The sequence below is a fragment of the Osmerus eperlanus genome, chromosome 20, assembly GCF_963692335.1.
Source record: "Osmerus eperlanus chromosome 20, fOsmEpe2.1, whole genome shotgun sequence".
NCBI lineage: Eukaryota > Metazoa > Chordata > Actinopteri > Osmeriformes > Osmeridae > Osmerus > Osmerus eperlanus.
In genome coordinates, this window is record NC_085037.1 from 4,930,267 (window position 1) to 4,949,736 (window position 19,470).

The 19,470-nt window shown below is 46.3% G+C and overlaps 3 protein-coding genes across 5 annotated transcripts in view; 1 reads left to right on the plus strand and 2 right to left on the minus strand.

Moving 5' to 3' along the window:
* Positions 1-567, minus strand: part of ctdp1 (CTD (carboxy-terminal domain, RNA polymerase II, polypeptide A) phosphatase, subunit 1) — a 45,798-nt gene extending 45,231 nt beyond the window's left edge. For both annotated transcript variants that reach the window (XM_062487020.1, XM_062487019.1), the window contains exon 1: positions 30-567. In XM_062487020.1, the coding sequence (XP_062343004.1) occupies positions 30-331 (302 nt within the window). In that variant the 5' untranslated portion in view covers positions 332-567. The remainder of the gene's footprint in view (positions 1-29) is intronic.
* A 1,492-nt stretch (positions 568-2,059) lies between these two features.
* Positions 2,060-7,741, plus strand: adck5 (aarF domain containing kinase 5). Of its 2 annotated transcripts, XM_062486847.1 has the most exons (15): positions 2,060-2,204; positions 3,192-3,280; positions 3,364-3,513; positions 3,609-3,684; positions 4,182-4,382; positions 4,490-4,630; positions 4,763-4,876; positions 5,035-5,166; positions 5,268-5,351; positions 5,446-5,527; positions 5,786-5,864; positions 6,011-6,102; positions 6,193-6,445; positions 6,866-6,982; positions 7,081-7,741. In XM_062486847.1, the coding sequence occupies exons 1-15, from the start codon at positions 2,181-2,183 to the stop codon at positions 7,181-7,183; spliced, it is 1,737 nt and encodes a 578-aa protein (XP_062342831.1). In that variant the 5' UTR covers positions 2,060-2,180; the 3' UTR covers positions 7,184-7,741. The 2 variants fall into 2 exon arrangements, with proteins under 2 accessions (XP_062342831.1, XP_062342832.1); XM_062486848.1 differs by lacking the exons at positions 2,060-2,204; positions 3,192-3,280 and having other exon boundaries at positions 3,458-3,513; positions 4,187-4,382.
* Positions 7,742-8,225: 484 nt separating this feature from the next.
* Positions 8,226-19,362, minus strand: cpsf1 (cleavage and polyadenylation specific factor 1). The gene is made up of 38 exons (XM_062486846.1): positions 19,172-19,362; positions 18,525-18,692; positions 18,405-18,432; positions 18,165-18,298; positions 17,963-18,043; positions 17,724-17,875; positions 17,482-17,628; positions 17,207-17,346; positions 16,934-17,044; positions 16,644-16,737; positions 16,412-16,499; positions 15,869-16,015; positions 15,449-15,500; positions 15,234-15,322; positions 15,071-15,145; positions 14,840-14,920; positions 14,410-14,502; positions 14,148-14,315; positions 13,862-14,003; positions 13,594-13,772; positions 13,292-13,437; positions 12,969-13,149; positions 12,668-12,874; positions 12,476-12,562; positions 12,236-12,382; positions 11,942-12,094; positions 11,725-11,841; positions 11,300-11,390; positions 10,659-10,743; positions 10,357-10,498; positions 10,118-10,270; positions 9,798-9,974; positions 9,617-9,683; positions 9,458-9,505; positions 9,202-9,348; positions 8,922-9,051; positions 8,609-8,747; positions 8,226-8,504 (listed from the first exon to the last, which is right to left on the minus strand). The coding sequence occupies exons 2-38, from the start codon at positions 18,666-18,668 to the stop codon at positions 8,457-8,459; spliced, it is 4,410 nt and encodes a 1,469-aa protein (XP_062342830.1). The 5' UTR covers positions 18,669-18,692; positions 19,172-19,362; the 3' UTR covers positions 8,226-8,456.
* Between the last annotated feature and the right edge of the window lie 108 nt (positions 19,363-19,470).

A 19,470-nucleotide genomic window follows, 5' to 3' on the forward strand; every position in this document is an offset into this window, starting at 1 on the left:
TAGCCAGCTTGCTTGCGTCGCTGACTCACCCTGGCGATATGACTTGCCCAAGTTGACAGCAGAGCTCCTTGACAACTCCAGCACGGTTTGATTTCAGCTTCTTTTCTGGCAGTCTTTTCTGCTGCTCTAGTGCATCGGTGCCGGACTCCTTTTCCAGCGGAATAGGAGCACATAGTGCAAGAACAGAGTCGACATTGACGAGTGACCCGGGTTTGACTTTCCACTCAAGCAACCGCAGAGGACGTGCACCGACAGGGCAGCAGATCTCTGCCACTTGCACCATGGGGCCCTCTACTGCACCGCCACCGCCGGAATCTGCAGGGTCCTCCATCTATTTCCTCTTCAAATTCCTTTCAACTTTACTCAACGGTCCAATTCAGATATATATCCCGGTCACCTGAAATTGCGTCTGTCATAAATAATGTCAACTGATAAGCTATGTTCTAAATAAAAACAACTGCGCGCTGAATATTACAGCATAACGTGCAGTACAGACCGAGCTTCAGTTTCTTTCGCTCTTCCCGCCCGTAAACAGGAAAGACACGACTGCAGCGACAGTCCTCGAGTATCCGGTAGACTGATGATGACAGAGGTCTCTCTTTCCAACTTAAGTTATTGATCACTTTTTTTTATTAAAAAGAACTTTGGTTCTTCGTAAACCATTAAATTCTGCTACATATTTGTGAGTGGTAAACTCCCTCGTTTTGTTTGGATCTAGGTCTACTTTCCATAAGCATCTTTGGGGACATCCCTGTAGGGTATTGTCATGATGTAACATGATGAAATACACAAATAACACTTCAAACTTAGTAATTGCTTTCAATGTTATATTTCGTATTGGTTATAATTGGTGGTTATAAAACGATCAAACCAGCACTGTACCAGTTTAAACTCACAAGATTACAATTTATATTGCTCAAATGATATTTGCTTTTATTGAAGTGTTGCAAATGCCATAAAATAAACAAATAGGCCAACACATTTTAGACACAATTAAGATATCATTTCACATATTTCACACTTTTCAGGTATAAGTGTCTTAATTAATCCTACCTGTCAAGATTGTCCTACCAGGGTTTGCTACGCATGCGCAATGCTGATAAATTATGCATAAGGTTAAAAACAGAGTTATTAACCCTATAGTTTATCGCTATGATCCACTAGTGGCTACAGCTTTAAAGTAGAAGCGGTGCTACTTTTCTCACCCTTGTTTGGTTATTAACTTGCTCATATAGCTAGATTTGATTACATCCAGATGCTACCGTGGACACTCATTTTGTCTGTCTGTCTTGTGATTCTTCACTTTTCAATCACTAAAGATGGATGCTCTGTAATAAGCCATGTCCATGATGATGTATAAACTTAGAATCAATTTCGTAAACAGAAGTCCTCGGAGTGGCAAAAAGGGATCTCATATGCCAATCTTCCTTGAGGACGGCAGCCGACATGATTCTGTGACCTAGTTACCTCCAAACCCCCCTGAAGACTGTGGCTCGCCTCGATCATCTTCACGTCTCTTTCATACTCGAGGTGATGATGTCCGTTATTGTTTCTCCCAACACAAGGCCCTGGTCTTCAACACAAGCACGGTGGCAGTTCTTCATTCTCGGCCAACACCATTTTTATTTCATTTTAGAAGCTGTCATTGTGAACGTTTGTTTTTCTTGTTTTACTCTTTTCCTAAATATTCTAAAGTTAGTACTGCTTAAGTCTGTAGTGTTGGCATTTGTTTATTTAGTCTGCTGTTATAGTTTACCTCTATATAGAGTTAGTAGCCTACTCTTTTCCTCAATCATATTCTTAGGGTTAAGGATAATATTGCCTATTTAATACTCCAGCATTCTTTTTTCCCACCTGTGTTTAAACATATTGTTTTACCGTTGTTAAGGCTTAGGTTGTTAAGCCTTACATAGTTAAAATAGCTTTAAAACATTGTTCGTGTCATTAATAAATTACATATTGCTTTGCGCAAATTAAATGATAGGCTTTAAATATTTAATTATAAAAACGTTAAATCTGTCGTGACGTAAAACGGTCCTTTACTTCCGGGTAACAAATCAGGCGGAGTCGGATGAATCAAGAATCGTGTACTGGAACTACAACCTTGTATACCACTTACAAAAAGACTCGATACCTAACACTTTTCATCCATCTCACCCTAAGGATATCGAGGATCGAACATGGCAAGGGAGACATTAAATACGGTAATGTATAGTAGCCTACTACTTGTTTATCTGCCTTCCAGCTAACCTAAACTTGATAATAATTACTGGCTATAGCCAGTAAGGTGTCCTTGCTTTAGATAGCTAGCAGCAATCTGTGTACATGAAGTTATGTTAACTCAGGACAATGTAGGCGCGCAGTAGTGTAGTTATGGACCTGTGTGACACATTGCCCAGCTATATCGTCTCTCAATCCATATAGCTACCGTACCATACCACAATGACATGTAGTACAACTAATCTTTGCGATTTGGAGCTAGCTGAAGGATTTTTGTACTTGCAACTAATGCTTTCGCTGTCAGAGGAGGTCAGAAATACTTGATTGGAAACCGACAATCATACTGTTATGATGCATTTAAATTAATATAAATGTCACCTTGTATGTCAACATTCATAGCCATACAGTGCCATTGTAGGCGGTACTATAGTTGGTATAGCTCAGTGGTAGAGCATACAGATTAAGAGGTTGCGGGTTGTACGGTGATACAAACCATCGGTCATTAAATCAATAAAAAACTTGGTTTGTGATTGCAACTTTAGAGAAAGTGTCTGCAAAATGTACACATTAATAATAGTATTATTATTATTACTAACTAGAAATGTATACTGTAACTTTATGAACGTCATAATATCATAGAGCCTGTGACTTTAAACCAACCATTCAGAATGTAAAATCTGTTTTCGTAATAGTTATGTGGATAGAGAGTGAATAAATGATGACGTGTATGGTCAGGTCCCTGACACAGAGGACCCCTATCTGTAAATCAACTCGTTTGTAGTTACAGCGTGTCCTCAGATCTAGACAGTCAATGAAAACAACAAAGTGTCCGGGCCTGTCACTAGTGGCCTTGATGTGAGAGAGAAACACCGTTTCAGCTTAGCTCAGCAGCAACACAACACATTTATGAACACACACACAAGTCTGCCTCACTTCTATGTGTTATTATTGTTATTTTGTGCTCTCCACAGTTGAAGTTATGCCGGCGTCACATGGCCCTGCTCCGTAGAAGTCCACATCCAGTCACACAGCTGCTGAGCAGGTCCTTGAGTCTTCACAGGTACTGCTACACAGACAACACAGTGTATTCCTCTTTGAGTGTGTGATGATGTGTCGCCTAAAGGTGAAGTCTTGTCCATTCAGGGCAGGGAAGAGTCGAGGGCTGTTGAAGAAAACTTTTCTCGGTGTAGCCATCGGAGTTCCGGTAGTAGTGGGGCTTCAGTACTCTGTATCAGAGCCTCGAGAAAGAAGGAGGCTTAAAATTTTGATAGAGGGTGTCGGCCGGTTCTGCAGGTTTGTATCGTCATCTTATTACATATCCAGAATGGGCAAAATGTATAATATTTTCTTGTACAGTCAACTCATCACATGGGTCTCTGTTTTCACAGGTCTATACATGTTGGACTCTCCATCTCGTTAGATTATTGGTGGACATCCAGTATGACACTACGAGGCGTGGATGAGGTAAATTGGAAAATCGAAGAAGCACATAAATATATGTTATTGGAGTTCTCATCACGCTGTATTGCTAGCCTATAGAGTAAAGAGTATAAGGATGCGATAAGATTAAAGGTACAATAAGTAGGATTTTTTCTGTAAAAATATTTTTATGGTCCCTTTTACACATGTTCTGTAAGCTAATGAGGCCCTCTAAGTTGTTTAGCAACACGACAGCTCAGTGCCAGCAGAATGTCAATTTATAATTTTTGGAGCATGCCGCTACTTTCCAGCCAATTAAGTTCCAGCAATCCTGTTCCAGCCAATTGCCTTCAACAAGGCGTACCTCCCTCCTTGACTTACCTTGTGAAACCATTGTCAATCAAACTCGAGCTGGAGGAAAGCGCTGAAGTTCAGACAAGAACTGAGGGCGCTGTTTCTCATAATTGAATAGTCTATAATTTGACCCAACCTAATGCAGTTTTAAAACTAAGGATGTCATATGTTTGTCCATCCCCTGCCAGAGCAGCCCATCCTATGAGATGGAGATGTCAGAGTGCCACCAGAGGGCAGCAAAGAGCATGGTGGATGGAGCTGTGAAGAACGGAGGGATCTACATCAAACTGGGTCAGGGGCTGTGTTCCTTCAACCACCTGCTACCGCCTGAATACATCCGTACCCTACAGGTCCTGGAAGACAAGGCCTTGAATAGGAGGTACAAAGAGGTGAGACCTGCAAGAATAAGGAACCAATAGCAAGGCTGCATATCTGTCTTGCATACATTTTCTCAAGGTTAGTGAATATTGTGTCTTTTTTACTCTGTGCCCGCTAGGTAGATGCATTGTTTCAGGAAGACTTTGACAAATCCCCTGACCAGCTGTTCAAGAAGTTTGACTATGAACCTATAGCAGCAGCAAGCTTGGCTCAAGTTCACAAAGCAGAGCTGCATGATGGCACCACTGTGGCTGTTAAGGTGGGCAAAGGTTAACCAACAGCCAAGACAACAGTAAACAATCCACTGAGTTATTTATATCTCGTTTGATTGGTTTCCAGGTTAATGATTTTGTCATGTATTGTTTGCACAATGTGTACTGTCATATCTTAGGTGCAGTACATTGACCTCAGGGATCGATTTGATGGAGACATCAGGACTCTGGAGATCCTTCTGGATGTTGTGAAGTTCATGCACCCAAGCTTTGGATTTCGATGGGTCCTTAAGGTCAGGGTCACTTGATACTATAAAATATTAATATTATCAAAATACTATCAAAACCTTGAATTCAGTTGTCAGATATCATCTCACGGGGCATGATTTCAAATGCGTTGTGGCCATTTGTTTGACATATGTAGGTTTTCTTTTTATTTGAATGAATTTAGGACTTGAAAGGCACCTTGGCACAAGAGCTGGACTTTGAAAATGAGGCCAACAACTCTGAGAGGTGTGCAGAGGAACTAAAACACTTTAAATTCATCGTCGTGCCCAAGGTTTACTGGGAGCAAACCAGCAAGGTAAGACTGGAACGCTATTCCTGACTACCGTAGATCACCCCCATACTATCTTTAACACTACCTGGGGTCCCAGGTAATAATGAGCTATTACCACTTAACAGAGAGTGCTGACGGCGGAGTTCTGCGAAGGCTGCAAAGTCAACAACGTGGAAGAGATCCAAAGACAAGGACTGAGCTTGAAAGATGTAAGTGTCTGTCATCACACCACAGGTATTACTTTGTCACAATCCTCATGATCCGACTCAGATAAACAGTGGGTTTCACCTTTCTGTTTTCCAGACTGCTGACAAATTGATTCGTACATTTGCAGAGCAAATATTCTACACAGGGTTCATCCACGCTGACCCCCACCCTGGCAACGGTAGGTGCATGTTACAGCCCTGAGGGTCAGAGGCCTGTAGGAGAGGAGAAATCTCAGTCTCATTTGTCCATTTTCAACTGACCTTCCTTTAACTTTGTTTTTATTTGCCTTATCATTTACTGCTCTGTAAATTAACTACAATATTTATTTGTATATATTGATACTTTTTATTTTAGCAGTGGTGTTGCTTAATTACAACAAAACCTAGTAAACTGGATGGTATCGGGTGATATCTACATGTATTTTATTGTGCCACAGTGCTGGTGAGAAAAGGGGCCGACAGGAAGGCAGAACTGGTACTTTTAGATCATGGCCTGTATGACTACCTCAGTGAAAGGTATAGTCACAGTTCCCACTTACTGCAATTCCTAAGTTCCTCTGGTTAAATGTTACAGCTTGAAAGCTGCGTCAGTAACTCTTAACACTAGACATTTGAACTCTGGATAAGAGCGCCTGCTAAAAATGACTAAATGTAACTTGTAGTGACAGGGTAGCCCTCTGCAAACTGTGGCGATCCATAGTACTGCGAGATGAAGCCGCCATGAAGACGTACTCCAATGTCCTCGGAGTGAAAGGTCAGGACAGATCGTGACCTTTTTGTTTAAGTGAAGCATGTCTTTGTGTTCTCATTCAGCACTTCACACATTTTCCCGTGTCATACGCAGACTACTTTATCTTCAGTGAGATGCTGCTGCAGAGACCGATCAACATGAACAACTTTAACTTGTCCAACATCTTGAGTCGGGAGGAGACTTCCTACATGCGGGACATGGCAGTCAACCGCTTTGATAAAATCATGCAGGTGCTCAAGTCCATGCCCCGCCCCATGCTGCTGGTCTTTCGCAACATCAACACTGTTCGGAGCATCAACATCAGTCTGGGGGCACCTGTGGACCGCTACTGTGTAATGGCCAAGAGGTGAGCATTGCATTGTCCATCCACTTCATGGGTAGTTCTACATTCAAACTGTTATGCATTCTTTCTTCAAACGGCAATCGTGAGGCTTTAACCCTTGTGCTGCCTTAGGGTCACATGACCCAAAGGTTCATAACGAACCATCGTTGTTTTTACCCAATACAAAAACAAATAAAAATAATTTTCTTTTAACCTTTGCAATGTGGGGGGGTCTGAGACAGCCCAACGGTTAAAAGAAAATGCTTCACTTTGTTGTTGTATGCGGTAAAGTTGTCGCAATACGACGGTGGGTCACAATGACTGATGTGTTATCTTCGGGTTATTCTGACCCAAGGGTTAAGATCCCGTTTCGGATCCTTGAGAGGTGACGTTAAGTATTCCGTCAACATTCGGAACCGTTCACTTTTGTTGCTGTGTTGCCAGTGCCGTGCGAGGCTGGGGGAGACTTCAAGCAGAGAGGCCAGGGATTCTGCCTCGACTCTGGGTGTTCAGCTGGAGTCGAAGTGTCTGGGAGAGCTTCAAATTTGAGTGTGCCTTGAGGTAAGGAGATATGAGTTGGATGTCCTCGACCAGGGTCACTGCCGTCCTGTCATCACAGGCAGTTCAAGGTGGATGACGATGATGGTTTGTCTTCCCAGGTCAGAGATGGCCATGATGAGTCTGACACGGTCACTGCTGACTGTGCTCTCCTATCTCGGGCTGGTGAATCTGAATGAGGAGGTTTACCAGTACCTTAGGTAGAAACCTTATTGGACAACCAAACCAAAACCAATATTTTGAGCCATCAACTTGCTTTAATAGGTTACATCAGTCAGTGGAATGGCTATGCAGAAGTGGTTTTACTGTCATGGGAGTTGCCAATTTGACTGATGTAGGTTTACAAATGGTGCTACAAGATCTTGAACCTGCAAACCACCAAATCAATTCAGGTAATGACAATGATGTCATGAGTCAAGAGCACCAGCCCCCTATCTTACAAGACTGAAAGTGAACAGGATGTCATTGAGCAATGTTGGTCCAGCAGGAATATGCATGGCTTATTTAAAATTAAAAAAACTTTTATCAGGGCACTATTTGTTTTTATATTCTATATTTTATCAGAGTAGACTACTGTACAGTGTCAGAGAATGGTATACATCTCTAATCATGCCATTTTATTTTGCATTTTATATGCAGGTCAACCTTTTTATTTTAATTAAGAGTAACCATAGTTAATACAGTTAAAATGAACGTAGGCAAATGGAATGTATGACAAATGTCCTGTACTGCAAGTGAACTAATAAAAATGTTTTTACCTCATCTACATGTTTTTCTGTTATAGTCTTCAACAGGATTTTCCCAGGACACACCTGGGATCATGGTACTGGGGTGATAAGGACAAGTGTTCCTGCTTAGCCCTGCAGGGGGGGCTACAAATCTTCATCCAGATTAGCCTTCAGTTAGACTTACATTACATTTACATTTAGTTATTTAGCAGACGCTCTTATCCAGAGTGATTTACAGTAAGTACAGGGACATTCCCCCCGAAGCAAGTAGGGTGAAGTGCCTTGCCCAAGGACACAACGTCATTTGGCACGGCTGGGAATCGAACTGGCAGCCTTCAGATTACTAGCCCGACTCCCTCACCGCTCAGACTCCTATCTGACTTACCTTTGTTAGTTTTCCACACTGACCTAACACTAAGAACCCCATGGCTAACTTGCTTCAAGTATTACAGATTAATAGATGTATGGAGTAATAAAACAATTTCATAAAGATATAGAGGTGTAAAAACCCAGCATGACACTTTTTAAATGATTTAATAATCATTTTTGTTTAGAAAATATTCTATGAAACATGATGAATTTCATATCTTGTCAAACACAAATAGCAAAACAACTGAGATCTCTTTTTTGTATACAACAATGTGTTACCAAATTATTCTTTTTAGTCTAACTGTATAAAAAAGATGAGTGACTGCCACCCGCTGAGGAGTATTGAAGCAGAGGGATGGTACAGCGAGAGAATCCTGCTCTCAGAAGTGAGCGGTCACCCTGTCAACGTCCAGAAGATCATCCAAGATCTACAGAAGAAGAAGAGAAAATGTTGTTACATTTTGCTATAGTACAATTATTCTGTTCAATTCAATCCAGGGGTCTGGCCCGTGTCAGGGGGTGCTGTGCTCACTATGTCAGATGTGGTACCGATCTTCTTGGCCAGCTCACTGCGCTCCATGGTGCTCAGGTACAGATACTTGTTGAGGAGCTCTCCATCCAGAATGTTCCGCACCGCGTTCTGCAGAGTGCGTCTGTCAGTGTGCGTCATCCTACAACAAAATGAGATGCGCGGACAGACACCCAAAATGTTACGCATTGAAAAATGAACCAATCCCAGCAATCTTCGCCAGTATGGCATAAGAAACTATATAGGAATCAGTTTCGGCCTTATCCAGAGTGGAATGTCGAAGCAGCAGGGGGGGGGGGGGGGGTCGAATCCTAACCTGAAAGACTTGGGGTTCAAGCCGGCATGGTGAGGCAACATGGTGTTGAGAGCGTTCTGCAACATGAGCAGTCGACGGTAAGTCTTCTCCTGCATGGGTAGAAGCAACCCGATGCCTCCATCCAAAGTAGCTTTCAGGAAGGGAGGAGAGCGAAGAGCATCAGTTCTCATTCATCCATCACAGCTTCTATCATCCGACAGCTGCCGTTTAACCTGAAGGTGAGATGGTCTGAACAAGGAGTGTGTCGGTGTACAGTAGACTGTGAACTTTGACCCCTTACCAAACCAGGTGATGTGCTTGTTATCCCAGGTCAGGGACTTCTTGTCCAGCGCCCCTCTGCAGGGCATCCTCCAGAAGGCGTTGACGTGGGCTCCAACGTTGAAGTCGGCCCGCCGCAGGAGCCTCATGCCCCCAAAACTCTCCTTGGCTGCGGAACAGAGTTCAGCCTTTATGGTACTGGGGCTCAAGAGATGGTTGTTGTGTTTGTGTTCCTGGAAATGTACTTTGGGACTGAAAGGTTTGTAGGTAGCACTGACCTTCTGGTAAGTACATGTAAACGGACAGGTTCTTGTCTCGGTCAGACACTGAAAGAGAGAGGATATGAGATGTTACAAATTGAGAGGTTGCGACCGTATGAACGGTTTTGAAAAGAGAGGAAGTTGATTGTGATGCTTCCTTCAGCAGTGTAACTTTACCCAGGAATCCAAGCTGGTTGTTATCCACCATGAACTCAACGCTGTACACCTCCAAAGGCTTTGCATCCTGTGCCCCAAAACAAAAACCCAGGTGTTCCATAAAATGGAAGTACCATTTGTACTTGGCAGGAGATTCTAACTGGTGACACAATAAACATTGTGTCAAAACGGCGGGCCGTACCCTGCTGACGAGGGACAGGGTCTTGCTCTCGGGCTGGTAGCGCAGCAGGGAGATGCTCTTCATCAGGTCCGCGGCCAGGATGAAGTTCTTGATGCTGTACATGCTGTGGATGTGGAGCTGCGTATCGATGAAGGCCATGCCCGTCAGGTCATTGTCCTTGAGGCTCCACAGAAAGATCTAGAAAAACGCCGTCAAACAAACAGACAACACACTCGAAAATGTAAGCGTGAGGAGGTCGAGAGGAGAAATGACGGAAGCGTCTTAAATGACAGTGAGGGATGTGGGAGAACGTTCTAGCACAGCGCGGTGGGAGACGTTACCTTCTGTCCGATGGCAGACACCAGGAACCCGCTGCAGTGACACAGGGCGGTGACGGGCCCCTTCTGCTCCTTCTCATACAACACCTTAAACTTGTTCTTGGTGAGAGGCTGTCCCGGCTCTGGCACCACCTCAATCACATCCAGGATCAGGATCTGGAACGAGGCACGCGTGCTCGGGTCAGATCTGGAACCGTGTGTGTGTGTGTGTGTGTGAGAGTGTGTGTGTGTTGGGAACTCACTCTGCCTCTACAGGTGACCTCCTCCCCCTGCATCAGACACGTTCCTGCTGCCACGTAGCCCTTCAGCCCCGACACGGTCTCCTGGCTCTTTAACGCTACGGTCTTCATACATGTTACGTGTTCCCACTCCTCCAGGTCAATCCTAACACACGCGCAAGTCAGCAAGGCACAATCGGGAGCGGAAGTTACCGTGTTTGATTCCCTAATGAAACCACCTTGATGCCGAAATGTGTTAGGTTGAAAGGTTTAGGATGACCGTGCCATGAAGGCATTTCCATTGTTTTGTGTAATTCAGTGGTTACCGTGTGTTGGGAATGGTCTCCCAGCTGACAGGGGAGATGAGCTGGATGGAGAACTTGTCCTGCTGGGGGTTGATGTAGCGCTCATCTGAGGAGGAGAAGGGGCACCATCAGTCACACGCTCTTTAAGACCGACTATGATCCGAGCCTGAGCAGATACTTAACCCTCGTGCTGCCTTCGGGTCACATGACCCAAAGGTTCATAACGAACCATCATTGTGTTTACCCAATTTTACCCAATACAAAACCAAATAAAAATACTTTTCTTTTAACCTTCGCAATGTGGGGGGTCTGAGACAGCCCGACGGTTAAAAGAAAATGCTTCACTTTGTTTTTGTATGCGGTAAAGTTGTCGCAATACGACGGTGGGTCACAATGACTGATGGGTCAGAACGACCCGAGGAGAACACAAGGGTTAAGATATATTTTGGGTATATTTTTTATTTACTTTATTTATTTGATGGACACAGTGAGAAAGTGCCAGGAAAGGCAGAGAGAGAGAGAGACAGGAGACGACATGGCCGGAATCCAACCCGGCCCTCAGCTCATGTGGTTCTACGGCTACCCAGTGAGCTTCACGAGTCAACATGGGACGACCATGTCGCAGGAGAAACGGCCCCCTGGTGTGAGTGCGTGAGACTCACCTCTTTCGATGTTCTCAAATTCCTTCTCCTCTCCGGTCATCCTGGGAATGCGAGTGCAGAGTTCCTTGACGCTGGTGCACACAGCGTAGACCTGAGAGGCATAGCAAAGCAGCAAACACAACTTCACATCAAAGACGAGTTCTCTCTCAAAACTCTCTCTATTGATTTCTTTTCTATCCCCCCCCCCCCCCCCCCCCGACGCACACTTTCATCACCGCCTTTGAGCAAAGCTCGGTCAGCGTGCTTGTTGTTTTGCCCTTAATCTGGGGGATTAAAAGGATGCTCAACGCAGCAGCTTCGACATGACTACCACATGCAGGCGTGGGAGAACATGCAGGCGTGTTCCCGTCTCGACGGCAGCCATGTTGCTTTTGTCTATATTTGAGTAGGAAGACTCTTTGACGCACGCGGCCGAGGATTCTTACCTTGGACTCTACATGGTAGGAGACGTAATGAGCCGTGCACCTCAGAGGGATCTTTCGGACGGGCCAGGGAGCGTCGTACGACAGGTAGGTGGGCAGAACACTGATCCTCAGCTCCCCCTGATATAACACACACACACACACATTTCTTTTACACCTTCTGTGAGAGGCAGGTGGGTTAAGTTTGCTGTCCGTGCTTTGAGTGTCACCTGGTCCCTACCTGCTTGTTGAAGTAGAGGAAGCCTTTGGGGCAGTTGATGTTGTGGAAGGGGGAAAACGACTCGATTGGGCCGTCGATGGTCATCGGGTGCAGCCTCATGGCTCCCCTGGAGGTCACCAGCATCCAATGAGGAGAGGGTCCGCAAATAAACACCTGGCACACACACACACAACCAACACAAGACCACGTGACTTAGTGATTGCGAGGTGCTTTTAGGGTGTGTGTGTGTGTGTGTGGGGGGGGCAGGATGTTTAAGCGGTCAATCTCAAAGATGAGAAACGTCCCGTTTCTTACCCCTGAGTACCCAGAGATGTCCTCAAAGTATCTGAAACGGGCAACCCGCCCTTTAACCACCGACCCTTCTTCCCCTGGACCCCCCTCGGTCTTTTTGTCTTTCTTTAGCTTCGACTTCTTCTCCCGGTAGTTGATGTTGTGCGGCATCTGGGCAGAGAGGGACATCAGCGTTTTTAAGGAACGTTCTGGAAGGTAACATGGTTGAGTTGACTGGTTCACTTCCGGTGCTTTCGGTTTTACCTTCTTGAAGCGCACTTTCAGGTTGCTTTGAGCCTGCTGGTCGTATGGGAAGGCCTCATAGATCAGGAGCTCCTGTTCAACGTGGACCTGAAAGAAAATTGGGTGAAATGCGCTCATATTCTGGTCTTCTTGTTTCAGCTTGATCACCACTGTTGAATACCTTCTACAACACAATCACATGGAGGAACTCACCAACAGATATGGCCGGCAGCGATTGTTGCCGAGCGATACCAGGGCCACCTCTTTGACCAATGGGATCTCTCCCTGTCGTGTCACTTCTTCTTTTTTACCCTCCCCCTGAGTTGCCGATTGGCCAGCTGAGCTGTCAACCAATACTCTCTGGCCAACTGGGAAGTTCTTCACCAGGAAGACCAATCGCCAATCAGGGAGCTGGTAGATCTAGACAACACAATGGGACACATCCTTGACGTTAACGTCTCTTTATATCGTAAACCTGGGCAGCACAAGGACATCGACCCCCTTCAAGTCTTACCTCCATGACACCATTCTCCCTGACCATCATGCACCAGTGAGTTGGCTCTGCCTTCCCCGAGCCCCCCTCCATGCCGGGGAAGCCTCCGGCCCAGAAGCCTCGGTTGGCTTCGTCCCTGGATGAGTTGGCGTCAGGGTTGGAGTCCCCATACAGCATCTCCTCTTCATCATCCAGCATGTTCCTACACATGAAGAGATGGGGGTGAGAGAAAAGCACGGGCTTCTATTATAGAATAGTATTATATTATAGTCCTATAGGCATGAGGAACATGGTGACGGTCACCACAGCGTGGGATCAGGAGACCATCGTTCGGCGTATCCTACCCCAGGTCCTGGATGATGGTCTCGGTCTCCGTCTCTGATTGGCTCCTGGCCATGGCTTCCTCCTTTGTGGAGCAGGTCACCTTGTTTTCCGTGGTGAACATGCCGCTCACGTCACGGTACGCGCACAGCGTGATCACCCGGGATTGCTGTGGGGAGACACCAATCGGCTTAGGGCTAGTTCAACTTCGACGAAGATCAATAAGGAGGCAAACAAAAGTTCTAAGGGAGACGCAATGTTGGCGTCCACCGGCTGGGTCGCGGTCTCCACATCTGCAGTTGTGACCCGGTTCCGAGTCGCTCACCGTGGGAATCTGCGGTTTCTGAAGGGCCAGTCGATGAGTCTTGCCCATGTAGGAGTCACTCTTCAGCACAAACATGGTGACGACTCCCTCCGCGGTCATGATGACCACGTACGGGTCGGCCACGGAGCACTGCACTATGGGAGAGCCCAGGTCCACGGGGATGAAGTGGAGCTGCGTCACTGGGAGAGGAGCCGGCGTGAGGGTTCGTTACCGAGAGAGGGACAATGTTCAGGATATCTGATTTGGTCAAGGGCGGACGCATCCATACCTCCTTCCAGCAGTCGGATGCCCATCGGGGAGACCTGGATGATGTATTTGTTGTCGCCGATGTTGCCCGCGAACACGGTGGGTCCCTGCGTGGCGAAGCCGCTGGTGTCCAGCTCCATGATCTCCTGGCCGGTTTGGAGGATCTGCCGGGTCATGCGCAGAACAATGTCAACAACAACAACAGCTCCTAAAGAATGCAGCGTCCCGACTCCAGGGAGTCGGCAGTGATAAGCTGCAGCAGGCTCTGGTGTAGGGTCGTGGGGCGGGGTAGCTGGGTGTGTGTGTACCATGGTAGAGTCCTCTCTGCTCAGAATCAGGAAGCCATGCTTCTTCTTGTCATCCTCCCCCACGGGCTCTGGCTTCTCCTCCTCCTCTTCCTCCTCTTCTTCTTCTTTCTCCTCCTTCCCTTCTTCAGCGGCTTCGCCCTCACCGTCCCCCTTGGCTTCTTTGGGTGGCTGATAGGGGCGACACAGGAAACAGGGGTACACGATTATTTAACGACTGTGTTATTGTTCATTGCTGGAGGGGGAAGTCTTTGCTGTACTCAACCTTGTCCTCCTTCACTTCAGGGGAGATGACAGTCCACATGTCATGGCAACCTGGCAGCTCAAAGGTGGTCACAACCTGGGGCCTGATGCTCCTCTGGTTTGGGGAAAGGGGGGGTGACCAGTAACCAGAGGAATATGAGTGAACAAACATGTAAAGGCAGTTAGAGCAAGTCTCTAAAGAAATGATCACTGCTTAAATACCGATGCCTATGGTGAGCATCAGAGGCCGTGGCTCTCTGGGAGTGTGTCTGGGGTGTTTTTAGGCTACTCCATTGATCTCTGAGGCAGCCCTGGTAAACCCAGAAGTCAGTTCGCTGTAGCACTGTCACTGACCCTGTGGCAGATGGGCCTCACCACCCAAGGTCTTAGGACAGTGCAGAAAATAGATTGACGGGTGCGCGATTCACACGCACTTTCCGTCGAGCTTTTACCTGAAGTACAGACAGCGCGCCATTCTTCCCAAACCCAGAGCACACCACCACCTCCAAGTCAGGCTCGGGGTTGGTCTGGAACTGTGGGCACAACACAACCAATGTTTTCATAGCAAAATCTAACTTCCGAGCAAAGCCTCGATTTTTATCAGCCCTTTTCTCATTAAACGAAACCATACGGGCTGAAGGATACGGGTGACCTTGAATAAGGTCGGAAGGTCGTCACTATACCTCTTCAGACAGGAAGGCAGGCTCCCCCATGGAGGCGTTGGCACAAGGGCCGATGTTTAGTATGCTATCGCACACCTGCATACACCGAACAAGAGCATCGGATTGGCATCTGGTAGACGGTAGATAAAGATGAGGAATGTACGCCACTGCTGGGGGTCCTTACCTCAAAGGAATAGGTGGCCAGCTGAGTGCCTGACTGGGCCTCACTGCCGTACACCTCAATCTCATCCACCTCGTCTGGGCCCTTGCCAGCTGGAGCAGAGAAAGGTATTCATTTATTGCTGGATTTATCTATTAGTGGTTCTAAAATAGGCTGAGTATGATACTGTCAAATACTTTGAGTAAGATTTATACGTATTATAAAGATTGTCAACGTACCCGTCCAGTTTGTGGAGGAATCAATTCGTTTCTTTTTACTGGGCGGTTCCTCCTGGATTGGTTACAGTATAGATAGGATTTATCTTATCAGAGTTGTATTTTGAACAGGGGGAGAGGGGGGTGGGGGTTGGGTACAGTGGCAGTCTGCCATCCAAACTGGACTTATTCCAAGACAAAACCAGCAACCATGTGCCAACGAATAGCTGTGTGGCATGACCATCCAAAACAAGTGCCCCCTTTCATTCACCCACTAATCAGATCCAAGTTTAACCTTCAGACAAAATGGATTCATATAGTCAGGAACAGATTTTGTTTCGAGTTCAATCAAATTTACACATATTCGAATGGCACGGACCACAAGACGCATATGGCGAAAGAAGCAAATGAACAACACACTGTTTTTTCGAAATGAAAACTCACCGGCTTCTCTTTCTCCCTGTCTTTCTCTCTCTCCTTGTCCCTTCCCTCCTCTGGCGGGGTCTCCTGCAGCTTCTCGGTGTATTTCAGGAGCAGGGAGTTTCCTAGCCTGGAGCCTAAGAACAGGTAGCCAGGCTCCATGGTCGTCATCTGGGGGAGCAGGAACTGAGGTTACAGGAGCCAACCAGAGACAGGGTCCTCCAGGTCTCAGTAGAACTTCCATGGTCAGGGCACTGGGAGTTATCCGAATCTAGACACAGCTACGTGCTCTTTCCAGGTGCCTGACGGGTTCGACTGCGAGTTGTTCTTGACGCACTAGGACTTTTATAATCCCCTTCCCCCTCTTTCTCTGTGTGGGTGTGTTTGCAAGCGATGCCAGGTGCCTGGTAAGGGCTTCTGTCAGCATGTCCTCTAACTGAAGGGGGCATATTTAGATAGTGGCTCTCCTGGGCACACACACCAAAGACCCAAAAAGGTCAAGCTCAGCAAGCTGTCCTACTTACTCCCTCAGTCCCTCCCTCTTTCCCTGCTCTGCCAGACACTTACACAGGTAGTCAGGACACTGGCAGCAGCCTTGTCAAAGTGGAAGGCCCGCACGCTCCTCATGCCGTCGGTTATCAGGGTCAACACGTAGCTGCGGACAAGAGACACGTTCAGCACAGGGTTTCAGATCCGACGCTCTGCAGAGAGGACACAGCTGCTCGCATTTGGGTCTGTAATGAGCGAGTGTGCCTGGCAGACGAAACACAGCGTTACACCAGCTGAGGAGCACACTCACATCTCTCCACCTTTCAAAGAGATGACCATCTTGTCGGATCCGATGAAAGCGGACTGGGAGCAATCTAGAGAGATTTTCACTTCATCCTGTACCCCTGAAAAGACCGAAAAGATAGGTTCTCTAGTGACGACATTCTCAAAAGGCCCCAAATCCCATGATTCCCTACTAGGACTTGTTCATGTACTATAGTACATTTAGTCATTTAGCAGACGCTCCCCATAGTAAAAAAAAAGAAAAAAAAAAGGGATGGAGAGTGGTGAAACGTGTGTGTGTTTTGCATGGACGCTTACTCAAGGGGAAGGCGGTGGTCCCATTTGTTTGACTGTTGAGCGCCACCCCATAGGGAGGAACACTCTGGTTGAGGTAGAGCAATGAATTGACAGCAAACACCACAACGCCACCTGCAGGACGAGAAAGAAAAGAGTGTCACGCAATCACTCCATACATGACACGGCAGTTACAAACCTGGCAGACAGAGCTATATTTATGTGCACACATTTCGACCACCCAGAGTGTCGGGAGTGGAAACATGGCCCTGATGCAGGTGTGAAAGCGGGCCTCACCGATGGGCTTGGGCACAGCCATGACCTGGGTGCAGTCGTAGGGCAGGTTGCTAAGGGACCATATGACGGGGTGCACCTTCTGCATGATGTTGAGGGAGATGGCCACTATGCTGCACGTGTCCTGTCTCACGGCCACACGCCTGGGGAGAGGACACGCCCGGTACACAGTCAGACACGACACAGTGGATGTTGTTGTGTTTTGCAGTCTAAATAAGGGAAGGGAGAATCGGACAGTAGCATAAAAGGAGGACAGGTGCTAAAAGGGGCGCACTGACCCAGGCCATGTCTGGTTGGGCTCATACAGAATGAGCAACGTGGGCTCGTAGTAGCCATGGAGGAACTTCATGTCAATGATGTTCAGTAGTTTCTCGTCCAGCTCGCGAACGTCAATGATGTAGCTCGGCATAAAACTCGACTTTGGCCTGCAGGAAAGATTCAATAAGGACCATGAGGGATTTAGAAACAACCACAAACGATACCCACTTCGTTCCCATTCCAAATTGAAAGAGGTCCAAACCTTTCTCCCACCATCCCTTCTTGCTCGTCTGTTAGGGTGTCTTTTCTGAATGGAAGCACAACAAGTTGGGTGCCGTAAACCAGCATTACAGCACAACGATTTTCTGGATCCACACGAACAATGGGAATATGGACATTCTGGACGAACCCATCCTGAAAAATAGAAAAACCAATTTAATAGTACAAATTAACTGTAGTTACACAGTAGTACTGAACGTTACTTAAGATATGTCAGCTAACCCTGAGCTCTGGTTCCTCAAAGAAGTGCAGAGAGAGAGATTTCAAATCGTGTGTCCCTGGATCATACTCCACAACTGACAGCTAGATAATAAAAAAAAAAACATGATTATTTTTGGGGGGTTGGAAAGTATTTGTTGGTAACGTGGCTGTAACTAATGCATACTATCGAAACAATGAGATGTGTTGAGTCTGATGGCAGTACCTTAGCATCTTTAAAGCTGAGCAGAAGGGCGTCCCTGTTTGCCCCTACTAGCTGCACACTGGCCATGGACATGACATTGCCAAATAAGGAGAAGGAGGCAACTTGTTCCAACTTCTCCTTGCGAGACTTGGAATCTGCAAAGGAGATGAACGACTAAGGAAGTCTGGTAGAAGTATAATAAACACAGATTTTCAACTAATAATACTGAACCTGAAACCTGAGGTGCACTTCAGACCATACCTGCTGACTTTTCAGTCTTTGAAGAGTTCTGAAATGAAATGATGAAAAAACATTTGCATAATGTTACTGTCAAAGAGAGAGTAAAGTCATCACAATGGTGATGCGACGTAACTGCCTTACCTCCACATCATGAATTATTCTGTAGACATAGAGCTGAGAAGTTCCTGCAACCACCAAATTTTCCTCCTCGTTGGATATAAAGTTGCAGTAGACGGAGAACTCTATTGCAGTGGGAGTGTGGGCTTGCCGGTAAACAGCATACATCCTGACAGCTCACCCTCACTGTACCTTGAGTGGGAAACATCTCACGTTACATTGTACAGTATTGGCAATCTATTAAGACTACGGATGTACCAAACAACAGTAACCAGCAACATGGACAAAACCCTGTATGAGCAAGTGAATAAGCTTAATAAGATCTTTCATACCAGTAATGTTTGTTGACAACTATGCGGCAAGCCTAAACGTTAGCTGGTACTAGCAGTAGCACTTCTACTACTAGCTTAGTAGCTAGCTAGCTGATTCGGTAAACTAGTGGTAGTCTAACTAGCTAGCCAGAAATGCATGCTAGACGAGATCTTATGGTTCGTCTACAACAAATTAACTTAATTGCTAACCGTAATCACTGGTAATTTTATTTGATCATAAATCCACCTAGCTTGTAGTCAACCTAGCATGCTATGTATGAATGACAATGGTGCCATGCTAATAGGCTACCAGCATCTTCTTGGTAAGTAAGTGGCTTGCTAGTTTTCGTATGAACATACCTATTGTGAAAGTGACGTAGGTGATTCAAACCTAGATATTCCCTCTATCTCAGTTGTAGTAAATAGCTAGCTCGAAAACTACCACATAATTCTATCGATGTGTGGTGGTATGGGCTGTTGTTTTGCCTCTTGTACTTCGGTTGTTTCTATGGTCTATGGTTGTTTCGCAGCGCTGCTCAGCGGGCGTCCCTGAATAAGATTCGGCAAGGAACAAGGTACATGGCCAACAACGTTCCTAGGCAACCAAAGTCCTCACATCTAGCCTTCGTCGAACAGACATCCTCACCATCGTCTCTGCA